This window comes from Cricetulus griseus, assembly GCF_003668045.3.
Source record: "Cricetulus griseus strain 17A/GY chromosome 1 unlocalized genomic scaffold, alternate assembly CriGri-PICRH-1.0 chr1_1, whole genome shotgun sequence".
Classification (NCBI taxonomy): Eukaryota; Metazoa; Chordata; class Mammalia; order Rodentia; family Cricetidae; genus Cricetulus; species Cricetulus griseus.
In genome coordinates this window covers 11,857,987-11,871,715 of record NW_023276807.1, presented here as the reverse complement: position 1 = coordinate 11,871,715, position 13,729 = coordinate 11,857,987, and the positions used below count along the sequence as shown (strand labels likewise).

At 43.4% G+C, this 13,729-nt stretch overlaps 1 protein-coding gene across 8 annotated transcripts in view; it reads right to left on the bottom strand.

Annotated features, from left to right (window-relative positions):
* Positions 1-5,142: 5,142 nt before the first annotated feature.
* The window catches only part of Kansl3 (KAT8 regulatory NSL complex subunit 3), a 37,070-nt gene continuing 28,483 nt past the window's right edge, over positions 5,143-13,729 (bottom strand). For 7 of the 8 annotated variants that reach the window (XM_027386866.2, XM_027386869.2, XM_027386867.2 and 4 more), the window contains 2 exons: positions 13,389-13,522; positions 5,143-7,113 (listed from right to left, as the gene is read on the bottom strand). In XM_027386866.2, the coding sequence (XP_027242667.1) occupies positions 7,093-7,113; positions 13,389-13,522 (155 nt within the window). In that variant the 3' untranslated portion in view covers positions 5,143-7,092. The remainder of the gene's footprint in view (positions 7,114-13,388; positions 13,523-13,729) is intronic. The other variant, XM_027386868.2, reaches the window with a different exon arrangement.

Here is a 13,729-nt window from a genome sequence, read left to right as displayed (position 1 = left end):
TCAAAATAACCAGGCAAACAAACAATATTATAGAGAAGATTTTGCCAGGTATTTTAAAACTTGTCCACAATCTTTGAGGAAATATTGTTCTACTTTGTTTCCTACCCCAGCCTGGACTACAATAGCAAGACCCTGTCTCAAAAAAGTGAAAATGAAATCAGACTATGAGGTCATGATCCCACTTCTAGAGACTTATTGTAGAATATGATGGAGTTGCTTAGTCATTTCACTAAGAGCTCATGGGTCTTGAGGAAAATATGATACTCTTGGCAGATTGCCATCTGTACCTGTGGGATTGAAATTATGAATAGAACACTATATAGAAAAGTAAAACAAAATACCAGTCATACCACATGAAACTTACTATGTAGCCAAGGATGAGCTTGAACTTCTGATACTCCTGCTTCCAGCTCCAGAGTGCTGGTATGACAGATGTATGGCACCATGCCTGGTTTAATTTGGTGCTGGAGATCAAACCCAGGGCTTCTTGTATGCTAGGCAAACATGATCACTGAGCTAAATCTCCAGCCTTATTGGCATATTTTCATCGTGTGGTTGGTGTGTGTGTGTGTGTGCGTGCACTAGGAATCAACCTCAGATGTTTTTCCTCAGGAGACATACACCTATGGGTATTTGTAGTTTCTGTTTTGAGAAAAAGTCTTTTTTCACTGGAACTTGGGACTCACCTGTTAGGCTAGGCTAGCCGGCCAGTGTACCCTAGAGTCTCAGTCTCAGCTATGGGATTATATGTGTGAACCACAAACTAACAATAACAACAAAAATGGAGTCACCTGTGCAAACCTTCCAAAAGAAACTTGAGTGTTTGGGCTTATAGGCACAGCTGCCTGACATCAACTAGACAATTATCACTTTGGCTATTTGTATTCTACTTCTGGTATTTCTTCCAGGCACAAACATAATTTCCACAATTTTCACAGCAGTCTAGCAGCAGACATTTCCAGACAAAGGAAAGTTATAGAATTTGTTGCTAGCTGACCTTTAGAGGCACAGCTAAATCAAGTTTCTCTAAACAGAAGAGAAACAGTAACAGAAGGAATCTTGGCACATCAGTAAGAGGGAAAGAAAGGGTGAAAATGGGTAGCCACAACTGTTGCCCCCACCCGTCCGAAATTACCTTTTAATAAAAATCCCAAAAGCCCCATCTACATAGCAAACTTTAAGCCCTGTCTGGAGAGGCTCTGAAACTGCAATCGTATTAGAAGTAGGAGGAAGGGCCCACCCAGCATGGTAAGGTGTAGGGCTGTGGTGCAAGCATGCGTGCTCAGCATGTACAAGGCCCTGGCTGGACTTTCAGCACCATAAAGCAAGTTATGTCATATAGTGGAACACTTCAGAGCACACATCAGAATAACTGTATAAGGAGATACACTTAAAAACACTATAGGCCAATCAAAACTGCATTCTAAAAAAAAAAAAAAAATTGTTCAAGAAACCCACAATGGTAGGGAAAAAAGAAAACAACACAACAGAAAACAGGAACTAAAAGGGCAGACTGAAGTCCTGACATATCTATAATTATATGTAATGGCAACAGTCTAAAGCCACCAATTGAAAGATCATCGGAGGGAAAATCACATGCTAAGTGCACACTAGACGTTCACATCTCACGTAATCATATAGGGAAGTTTAAAACAAAGAATGGAAAAAATATACAAACACTAATCAAAAGGATGCCAATAGACCGAGAGCACTTCAGTGTGTTCAGACAGGCCCTGGACTCTGTCCCAAGAAAAGAGAGTGGGGGTGGTGAGAGACAGAGTCAGAGAAAGACTAAGACAGACTTCAGGAAAAAAAACTAACAGCAACAGACAGGGACACTACACAATGACAAATAGGTCAACCCATAAAAAAGACAAAGGAATTCCAAATGCATTTGTATCAAATAACAGAACTGAAAAAAAGATTATAGTTGGAGATTTCAACACTACCCTGACAGAACATGACAGAATACCACCAAAGACACTTAAGAACAAACTATGAGCAGAATTTTTACTGACATCTGTGGAACCTAATAGCATCAGAATAAACATTAAGTGTCCACAGAACAAGGGACAAAGTGGACCACATTCCAGATCATAATAAGCAAGTCTCAGTAAATGAAAGACCAAATGACTATCACCTGCACACTGTTAGACTGACGACATAAAAGACATCAAGTGATGGGCGGGGGTAAGACAGCAGGTCTCTCCTACACTGCTGCTGGGAATGCAAAACGGCACAGCTATTCTAGAAAGTTTCTTTCTTTTGGTTTTTTGAGACAGGGTTTCCCTGTGTAGCTTTGGAGCCTGTCCTGGAACTAGCTCTTGTAGACCAGGCTGGTCTCAAACTCACAGAGATCCACCTGCCTCTGCCTCCCAAGTGCTGGAATTAAAGGAATGTGCCACCTACGCCCGGCTGACGGTTTCTTATAAAACTAAAACTTCACAACAGGACCCAGTAATTATACTTTTGGACATTTACCCCTGAGAAGTGAAACCAAATGTCAACACAAAAAGTTGCATACAATCACTTGCTGCAGTTAAAGACATCAAGATGGCCCCCAAGTTCTCTGGCCTCAGATGCAGATAATGAAGGGATCTATTGAAAGCATGGCGGTAAAATGCCAACACACTGCTGCTGCCATGGCTCTAAGGCCTTATGCCTTCAGAAGCGTACCTGTAACAAATGTGCCTCAAGATAAAGTGTAAATGGAGTGTGAAAGCTAAGAGACAGGATACCGAGACTGAACAAATAAGACATCTGAAAAACCACCGAATGCAAACTCAGACATGGATTGATTCTGTGAAGGAACAACAGATAAACTTAAGAGGACAGCTGCTGCAGCATCCAGTTAATCCTGAAGACATGCTCTGGTCTCAAAACCTGAAGGAAAAAAAAAGGTTCCTTAACAAGCTAATGCTGAAGTTTCGGCATACCCACATCATGACTACTACTTAGAATAAAAGAAATGAACTATTTTAAACCTCACTCAACTTGGACAGACATCAAAGGGATTACACTGAAGGGAAAAAGAGACAACCTCAAAGGTCATGTACTGTACAGTGCTATTTATATATTGTTCTATTTACAGACTCGTAGACGGGATTAGTGGTTGCTATGGGCTGAGATGGGCAGTGACTATCAAGGGTAGGACAAGAACCCTGTGCAGAGGAGTGGGATAGCTGTGCCTTGACTGTGGTTGCAAGAATTCGGTGATAGAGACCCCCACACATCGAACCAACACTTGCTCATTAAAAGAAAACTGTATGTGCATTGTTTGCCATAGCACAGTAGTGGGGGTCAGAGGACAGCTCTGGAGAACTGGTTCTTCCCCTCTACCTTGTTGAGGCAGGGTCTCTTGTCTGTTCAGCTGTACTGTGATCTCCAGGCTAGCTGGCCCACAAGCTTCCAGGCAATTCTTGTTTCCACTTTCTACCTTCCTGTAGGAGTGCTGAGATTACAAATGCACGCAACCAATCCAGCTTTTTATGTGGGTTTGGGGGAAGCAAATTTGGCTCATCAGGCTAATCAACTAGCACGTTGACCCAGTGAGTCACCTCCCCAGCCCTCAATTTCCTCATTTTGGTATACTAGTCAGGTGCAATGCAGGCAGTGGGGGAAAGTTGGTGAGGGCACACAGGCCCTACACTATCACTCTTAGAGCATACACACAGCAAAACAGCTCAATAGTTTGTCTCATTTCTTCTTTTCAAAAGGCAGTGATATGAACTGAACTGTGGAATGGGTGGGTTAAGAACCAGCCCTTAAGTAGGCTCAGGTCAATCAGGCTCTGTTTTTGGAATTTGAACTGAGAGATGGGAACCCACAAAGGAGTCTGGGCTGGACAGTCCTGTAACAATGGGGAAAAACACTAATGGGGGGAGGAGGGCTGGATAGATGACCCAGCAGTTAAGGGCATGCACAAGATGCTCTTGCAGAAGACCTGGGTTCAATTCCCAGAACCCACATGGTGTCTGTCTCAGCCATTTGTAATACCAGTTCCAGGGATTCCAACAGGCATATATATAGTACATACACATGCATGCAGACAAAAATTTTATATATAGAGTAAAATAATTAAAGACCAACCAAATCCTGAAAACAAGGTCACAGGGCAGAAGCACCAAGGTGCCCTATCTGTAAGATGCTTTCTAAAGTCAGATTCTGAGGGTCATCCTATAATGAGTCTGAGGCAGGAAGACTACTGGAGCTCAACACTGGCCTGGGCTAGATAAATGAGTTCCTAGCCAGCCTGGGCTAGACAAGAACCAATCTCAAAACAAGGAGCTGGGAGGTGAAGAATGCCCACTGAACATAGTAAAGGAGTCTCTGCTCCTTCTAACTACCAGTCCTAAAATGTCTTAGAAAGAAGACGAAGAGGCAGCAAAGACTTGTTTCATCAGATTTACTGTGTAGCTGAACTGGCCTTTAATTCCTGATTCTTCTGCTTCCGCCTCCTGAATGCTGGAGTATGGGCATTTGCTGGCACACTCAGCTGGCATTCCCTTTATAGGTGAGAAGAGGTGTGTGTGGTCTGTTCTGGGTTCTAAGGTGGAACACTAGAAGGACCAAAAGAGGTAGAGATCCCTTTTTCTGCAGATGCACAAGTAAGCTGAAGGGTAGAATCCATTTATCCACCTAAGTCCTTATTTCGGGGTCAAAGGGGCAGCCTTAGGATGTGCAATTGTCTGCTAGGACTAGCTACTGATCGAGGTCTAGTGAGAGCTCCACTCAGACAACAATCACTCTTGGCCTGGTAGGAAAATGCAAAGGGCCACTTGTCATCTCCTAGGCTGGTCTTCCATCTCAGAACCCAGGACAGACATCAGACCACACCTCTTCCTCACCCATAAAGGGAATGACAGCTGGGTGTGGTGGTAAGTGCCCATATTCCCAGAATTTGGGAGCAGAAGCAGAGAACCAGGAATTAAAGGCCAGTTCAGCTACACAGTAAATCTGAGACCTGCCTAGACTACATGAAACCTGTTTTTGTTTTGATTTTCCTTAAGAATTACAGTGCTTAGGCCTCAGCAGCTGACACAGCAAGATAACCTCAAGCACCACCACTCTCTATAGTCTGTCTCCACTACACAGGCAATTCCCAAACCGTGCAGAATCAAATGAAAACAAGCTGAAGCAATGTAAAGTTTTTTTTTTTTTTTTAATTCTTTTTGCTAACGTTAAGATCAGAGCCATCACTATGGCTCACTTTTATGAATTCATACACCCCCAAATTAATATAGTGATACAACCAAAGGTGGACAAGTCTCTGTCCCTGTGACCTCTCCTCAAAGCCACAGACATCCTCCATGGGACATTTACAATACATCTGTTGCCCTAGAATTTAAAGCCTTCCTGATCCGTCTACATACTCCATAAGAGTATTACCTTCTGAGGCTATGCCCTCAAGTCTGCCACAAGATAGGTAGGGTAAAGCATCCTTTCCACATTCCAAGTTATGTAGTTTGAGATGGGATCTGAGGAATGTGATCTACAGACTCCAGCCACTTTCTTGTCGGGTCAGTCCCCCAAGGTGAAGATCAGTTGTAGCTCCCCTTCCTCAGTTTTGCAGTTCTTCAAGGTATATAGGCCATGCCTCAGAAGTCACCCATGGGATGTACATAGATCCACCACCAAAGCAGGATACACGTTTTCTTTGGTTCCAGAACACAGGGGCAGCATCTTTCAGGAGCAGCCCCTCCAGTGTAGTTCAAGCTGTTCTCCTAAGTCACAAAGGGTTGTTCAGGGCTCTCTGCCAACCTAAATAACCCTCCAAGTTTCAGAGCCCAGTCTTATCCTCTCTTTTGGTGGTTATATGCTCTGAACTATAAAGTTATCGAAGCCTCAGCACTGCAGGCTTCTTCCAGATTTCATACCTTCTCAACTTCACCGAACACCTTCTGAATTTCAGAATACAGCCCACTCTGAAGCTCTGTCCATGCAGCTCCACAGCCAAGGCAAGGGTGTGGAGGATGGAGACCACTCTCTACTCCTATCACACATCTCTGACCTCACTTGCCTGAGACTCCTCAACACTACATGTTCCACTTAGATTACAAGTGAGAGGCTTTGGTGTAGCTGTTTATATGGCCCCAGGAACAAAGTCACATTGAGCTGCTTTATTTCTCATCTTGATGGAAACTTTCTACATATGAAAAGGAAAGGAGCATGCTCTGGAACACATATTCAGAGCCCAACTCCAGGCTACGTCTGCACAGTGTCATAGGAAATGAGAGGCTCAGCTCCCCCTTCCGTGCCCATATCACCAGGGACCATGATCTACAAGGTTCAGGCTGGCACCAGAGCCTCACACAGTAGTCACTACAACCTTCCTACTTCTAAGCAGAGAGACAAGCTCGAAGGAAAGGAAATGAACTCTGAAGCACAGCCTTCACTGTCCTACTGCCCCACGCTTCCTAGAACAGCAGAGAGAGCATGGTGGCTGATCAATCTGCTTCATCATTAGGCACCAAAGAGGACTCTCAGGGATCCAGGTTTTCCTTTTGACTTCTCTAGCTAATCTTAGGTCCTCAAGTGTCATGCAGAGTCCCCAGCCCACAGTGTCAGCAGCATCAGGTCTGTGGGTATGTCTTGCCAACCATTCCCTCTGGCTGCTCCATCCTCCACCTTCAGTATTTTTGTACCTACAGGCTCTCTGGTACAGGAAGTGCACAAAACATAGTCTTGTAACCATCATCCTCACTTCCCCAGCAGCTAAAGGGCTGAAAGCTAACAGCCCAGTTCTCCCTGCCTTCATCATGAAACTTCAGTGAGCAGTTCTATACTGACACTGGAGTCAAATTGCATTACTCTTAGGACAGAAATGCCAATAATCCACACATGGCCAGTCCTGCTGGGGATTCTAGGAACCAACTTGCTGGACCTGGATAGCACCCCGCTTGCTGGCACTATTATCACCCACCCTAAGGCTTTCTCAAGACCCAGAGGCCCAGCCCCAAAGACAGCTGGTAGAGAGGTGAAAACGACTGTCTTAAGGATGTCTTCAGACACTCAGACGGCTCAGCAGGACCACACGGTTCACCTTGAGGCAGCTGTCACCAACCTGGTAAGGAGGACATATCGCTGGCACATTCAGGGTGCTGGAGGCAGGCGCTGTGGGCAGAAGGGTGAAAAGGGTTAAAGCTTGCGCAGGTTAGAACCCTCCTCTGAGCCAATCATCTCACTCCTGAGAACTCAATCCAAGGGAATGATCAACAGGAGAGATGCGCAAGACCCTCTGGTGTCATGTACTTAAAAGAGTGTGGATTCTGGAGTCAGGCTCACCTAGCCCTCATTAAGGTAAGGGGCTCACTAGCTCACAGGCTCTGAGCTTCCTTTTTATCACCTGTAGACACAGATGGCAGCACCTACTTCCCAGGATTGCTGTGAGGATTAAGTGAAATGACTGCATAAAGCATTAACAGTATAATCTATGCTCAACCACAACAATCAGCTCTTAGTAGCATTTATTACACCCAAGGACAGAAGTGGAATGCAAAGAAAAGGAAACAGGTGAGTAACTAGACAGAATCAATGGGGAATTTCCACGACTGTTCCGCCAATATAATTTTAGGTCCTGGGAATTTTGGAGGCATGAAGGGTACCACGCACTGTGAGGCTGCAGCCTGGGAAAAAGGAAGCCAGGTGGAAGGATGGGATCTTCTCAACAAGTCTACCACGTTTCTACACTTCACTTTCAGAAACCACAGGACCACAGTGAACAAGAGTGTGGGAGGGGAAGGATGAAGAAGGGTTAGATAATCTCTCAGAGGATCCACTTCCTACTTGCTTACACAGACCCAGGACAAAACAGGGCTCATAAAGGAGGTCACTGCCCTGATTTTAAGTGAGCATAACTGGGCAGGGACTCCTGCAAGGCTGCAGTGAGGCCCACTGCCACAGACAACAGTTAGAGGGCCTCCCAGCCTGCCACCAACATGGTGTGGTCAGGACACAGAGAGTGGAGTATCGGCTAGGAGTCCATTCTCAGAACTGTGGTGTATGCTACAACACAGTCTTCTTCCATTTGCAGCCCTTAGCTATCAGGACACACAATAATAGCTCATTCCCGTCAAGGAAACATGTTAGAAGCACTATTTAGTCCAGAGACGAGGTAATTCAATGCTTTCATGGATATAACCAAAGTTAGTTGGTACTTATGCTTTTTCTTAAAACCCATTCCACGCAAGAGTACTATAGAAATCCTAAAACTAAAAAGAAGAGGAAGAAGATAATGACAACGGCAACTACTTTTTAAAGATATGTTCCCATTGGCCCAGGTCAGGTGAAGATGACCTTCTGAGTCTCTTGACTCTGTCTCTGAGATTTGGTGTGTTTAGGGTTTCATGCATATCAGGCAAGACCTGAGCATCCCCACTCAGAGAGAACTGGTTTTTCATTAAATGAGCCAATAGCATTTCCGGCCTTTAATCCCAGCACTTAGAAGGCAGGTTGATGTCTCTGAGGTTGAGGCCAACATGATCTACATAGTGAGTTCCAGGCCAGCCATGGCCACATATAGTAAAACCCTGTCTCAAACAACAAAACAAAAATTAGGTAAAATACCATTACCACATATAAAAAGTATAACAAATGCTAGGCATGAGGACAGAAACTCCAGTGCTTGGGAGGCAGAGGAAGAATGCTAAAGTAGAGACCAGTCTGAGCTACATATTTGATCCCATGTCTCAAAAATAACAGCAAAAGCAAACAATGTTTTAATAACAAGTGTCCACTGAGTGTTCAAACTTCCAACTGTCTCATAAATAAAAAGTGGGTGGTTTGGTTTTTGACATTTAAACATTTGTATTTGTAAGGTCCTGGACTCTGCTGGCTAGTTTTATGTCAATTTGAAACGAGAGTCACTTTTGAGAGAACTTCAATTGAGAGAATGCCCCCACCAGATTGGTCTGTGGGCAAGCCTGTAGTGCATCTTCTTGATTGGCAATCAACCAGTCTCACTGTGCACAATGCCACCCCTGGGCTGGTCCTAGGTCCTCTAAGAAAGTAGACTGAGCAAGCCAAGAGAACAAGTTAGCAAGCATCCTCCTCCTTAGGCTTCTGCTTCAGTTCCTGCCCTGACTCCCCTTCAGGATGGATTGTGATCTGGACATGTAAAATGAAATAAACCCTCTACCACCTAAGTTGTTTATGGTCATGGTATTTATTATAGCAATAGAAACCCTACCTAAGACACTGACTTGTCAATCTCAGCAAACTTGATGAAAGAGCCCTAACCTCAATAATTCATTTGATGTGCTCCGGATTACCAGCTACTAAATGAAGACAAAGCCTAACCCAAAGCAGTGTTCTTTCCTTAATACCATATTGTCTGACAGTGTACACATTGAGGTGTGTACTAGAAGCTTTCAGTCAGCAGCCCTTCCTGTCCTAACACCCCCTTGCCTGTTGGAGAAGGACCATCAGTGGACCCCCTGCCTAACAATAACGCACCCACTTTATTCACACGAAAACCAATCTGGGTTAAACCTAAATAGACGACCAGCACTCAGCTTTTATCCTGCGCTTCAATTTAGCATGGAAAACAAGGATCCTCAATAACCTCAACTCTCAGAGGGAAGGTAGCAACCTGTATTCTAGTTGCACATCAATGTGACACCAGCAAAGTCAAAGACAGTCTCAAAACAGGCCATGAAGATCATGTCCATCAAAGCACAAAGGAACAGAACACTTCTGTACTGTAATGCAGTGCACAACAAAAAACCCCAAACTCTCTTCCTATTATATTCTACAATGGGTGAACTGATCTTTTCTAAAACTGGTCAGCCACAGTGTACGTGTGTACACACACACACACACACACACACACACACACACACACACACACACACACGAACGAGGTGGAAGCAAAAAAAAAAGGGAAAAACACAACAACAATAGGCTAACATTAATAAATGGAGCTAAAAATCTCAAGTGAAATAGACATTAATCAAAAGGATATGCTTCTTTTAAATAGCAGGTCCTTCCTTTCTCAGGAAAGAACAAGAAAGTAGCATGGTAGAAACAGGTCTGTAATTCTGGCAACTTGGAAGAGATACACTGCACATCTGAGAGCAGTCTGAACAATACAGAAATACCCCCAGCACAAACACAAAAAACTGAAGAAAAACTAAGATGAGATAGTTTGGTGCATGCAGTCCTAGCATTTCAGAGGCTAAACTAAGATAATCAAAAGTTTAAAGCCATCCAGGGTTATGCAATAAGACCCTGTCTCAAAGAAATAAACTAAACAAACAAACAAACAAAAAACCCAACAGGACATACGAAATAAACCACTGAATTTGGAATTCAGACAGTTGAATATTAGGAATGCTATTTAATGAATCATTTAAACTAAAAAGGAAGTGTTTATCTCATGTGGATGATACTAAAAGGGCATGGATCCTGCATTTTCAGACAACAAAAAGCTAGTGTAGAAAGAAAAAGGACAGTGTCATAGAAAAGTTCCATATATGTGTAGTGACATGGAATATAAAAGCAGAGGACTTCAAATGCTTTTTAAGGATAAACAGACACCCTTTACTTCAATGGGCATGAAAATTTACAGGCATGGTGGTACTTGTACTTGCAAGGCTAAGGCTAAGGCTTGACAATTTGCCTACACAGCAAAACCCTGCCTCAAAAACAGAAATAAAAGCTGAGCGGTGGTGGCACATGCTTTTAATCCCAACACTTGGGAGGCAGAGGAAGACAGATCCCTGTAAATTTGAGGCCAGCGTGGTCTACAGAGCACATTCTAGGACAGCCAAGGCTACACAGAATGCACACATACATTTTCAGGCAAAATATTCATACACATACACAAAAAAACAAATATAATAAAGACAAGCTACTGATTGGGATAAAGCATAAAAAACTGTGTAACAAAGAATTAATATAAAGCCACCATATGTCAAAATTCACAGAGGTGACTAAGATCCAACTCCAAAAAGTTGTCCTCTAATCCCCACATATGACACAGCTCATTACCTGGGAAGAGGAACCTCAACTGAGAAAATGCTTCCATCATTTACATATATGGAAATCTAAAGAGCATTTTCTGACTAACAATTGATGTGGGAGGGGCAAGCTCACCGTGGGCAGTGGCACTCCTAGGCAGGTGGTCCTGGCTTGTATAAGAAAGCAAACTCAGGGCTGGAGAGATGGCTCGGAAGTTAAGAGCACTGACTGCTCTTCCAGAGGTCCTGAGTTCAATTCCCAGCAACTACATGGTGGCTCATAACCATCTATAATGAGACCTGGTGCCCTCTTCCTGCCTGCAGGCATACATGTAGGCAGAACACTGTATATATACTAAATAAGTAAATCTTAAAAAAAAAAAAGAAAGAAAGCAAACTGAGCAAGCCATAAAGAACAAGATAATAAGCAGTGTTCCTCCTTGGCCTGGGCTTCAGTTCCTGCCTGCAGATTTGGTCTTGAGTTCCTGCCCTGATGGACTTTAAGGTGGAATAATTACTTCCTCCCCAAGTTGTTTTTGTTATGGTCTCCATCACAGCAATTAAAACCAAACTAAGAAAATACGAATGCCACACAGCACATGTGCCACATGTAAATAAATAGCAGAGAGACAGACACACAGAGAAAAAGATTTTAACTAAAAAATAGAAGTCTAGAAAACTTTCCATCAAGCTATTATAGCATCCATGAGAATAGCACCATGAGAAATTTAAACATTTTAAAATTTTATTTACTTATATTTTATATGAGTGCTCTGCATGTATACCTGCAGGCCAGAAGAGGGCATCAGATCCTATTACAGATGGTTGTGAGCCACCATGTGGTTGCTGGGAACTAAATCCAGGTCTTCTGGAATAGCAGCCAGTAGTGCTCTTTATCTGAGCCATCTCTCCAGCCACAATTTAAACATTTTCTAAATTATATTATTCCTGTAATATTCCAGAAATTTAAAGTAAGCATAATTATTTTTGTTCTTGAAAAAAAAAAAAGATAAAAACACTAGGCCAATGTCAGACAGTGGTGATGCACACCTTTAACCTCAGCACTTGGGAGGCAAAAGAAGGTGGATCTCTGTGAGTCTGAGGCCAGCCTGATCTACAGAGTTCCAGAACATCCAGGGCTACACAGAGAAACCCTGTCTCAAGAAACAAAACCTATAAAAAAAATTCCACCAGGCCACAGGGATAGTTCACTGGGTAAAGGCTCTTGCCACAAAGCCTGATTAAACTGTTTGGTCCCCAGAACTCCTATGGTAGAAACCACATATGCTGTGGCACGAGCACACATTCACACGCACACACAAATAATGTAAAAAAGGAAGAAAGAAAAGCATTTTCAATTCCTCTGCAAAAAAGAGGTAACTAGATGTCAGGTTCTGGTCTCTGCATAGCACTTCCTGCTAAAAGTAAAGAGACAGAAGGGCTTAGAGAATAGCTTGGGAACTGTAGGGTGCCTGCAGTAGAACTGTGGTGGTTTGAAATAAAATGGTTCCCCATGGGAAATGTGTCACTGTGGAGGTGGGCTCAAGTTATGCCCAATGTGCCACAGTTTCTCCTTCTGCCTGCAAATCAAGATGTAGAACTCACAGCTCCTTTTCCAGAACCATGCCTACATGCTGCCATGTTCCCACCATAATACTGGACAAAACCTCTGAAACTGGAAGTCAGCCCCAATCAAATGTTCTCCTTTGTAAGAGTTGCCATGGTAATGGTGTCTCTTCACTGCAACAGAAACCCTAACTAAGTAAGGTAAGTACCCAGCTCCTCTGTGCCCAGGCAGATTGGCCTGGTGGAAGTACAGGGACTGGGCCCACCTGACGATAAGTAACCTATACAGCTCTTTGACCATATGCAGAAGGTCTGGCTGAACTGGCTTCTGGAGAATGGTACAATGTTGGACCAAGACTGTTTTTGCTTAGCCTCCTATCTTTGGATGGTTTCTCAGATCAACATTTTTAGAATAAGAACATTTTATTTTACTTTTAAAAAGACATAATGGAAATTAGCTAAGAGGAACTGATGGCAACTTCTAGGTAAACCCTAAAAAAAACTAGCTATACCCTAAAGACAGCAATAAAGACAAGGTCTGAGAATCAGCTTTTACTCACAAGCTCTGAATGATAAAACCAACAGTAGGAGGAGAAAAAGAGGCAAATACATAAAAACATTATACCCCAGACACGGCCATACTTGAGTATTTCCAAACTCAATCCTCACAATAGCTATGAGTTTTACAGATAAGGAGACTTAAAGAAGCCCTGCTTTGCTCAAAGTGACAAAGCCTCAGGGTTCAAATTTGAATCTGGTCTGGCAATAAATTTAGTGTAATGGCAGCTACAGTCAACCCTTTGGATGGCCCTAAATGTATCTAGGATTGGCGTTCACTTCCTGAGTACATCCAAGCCAACTCACCTGTGAGTTAGAGGGCAGCATCTGGGAAGCGGGCTCCTCGGATGGTGTTGCTCCTGAGCCTATAGGGCTTAGAGTGGTGATTCTGCTTGGCTGGCCACGGAGTGTCAGAGTAATGGTGGTGGGGACTTTTAAGCCTAAGGAAGAGACAGACAGACATAGAGAAAGGAAGAAAGGATTCATAGTCTCTTTCAGGTAATAGTTTCTTCCCATGTAAAACATCTTCTTGGCTTCTTTCCTGGGTAGGTAGGTCTACCCCTATCAGTCGATTTAAAAGGCAAAAGGAAACTTCCTATGTTCTCTAGACCTCCCTGGGGGCTGGCTCCACAGAGTTGAATCCAAGA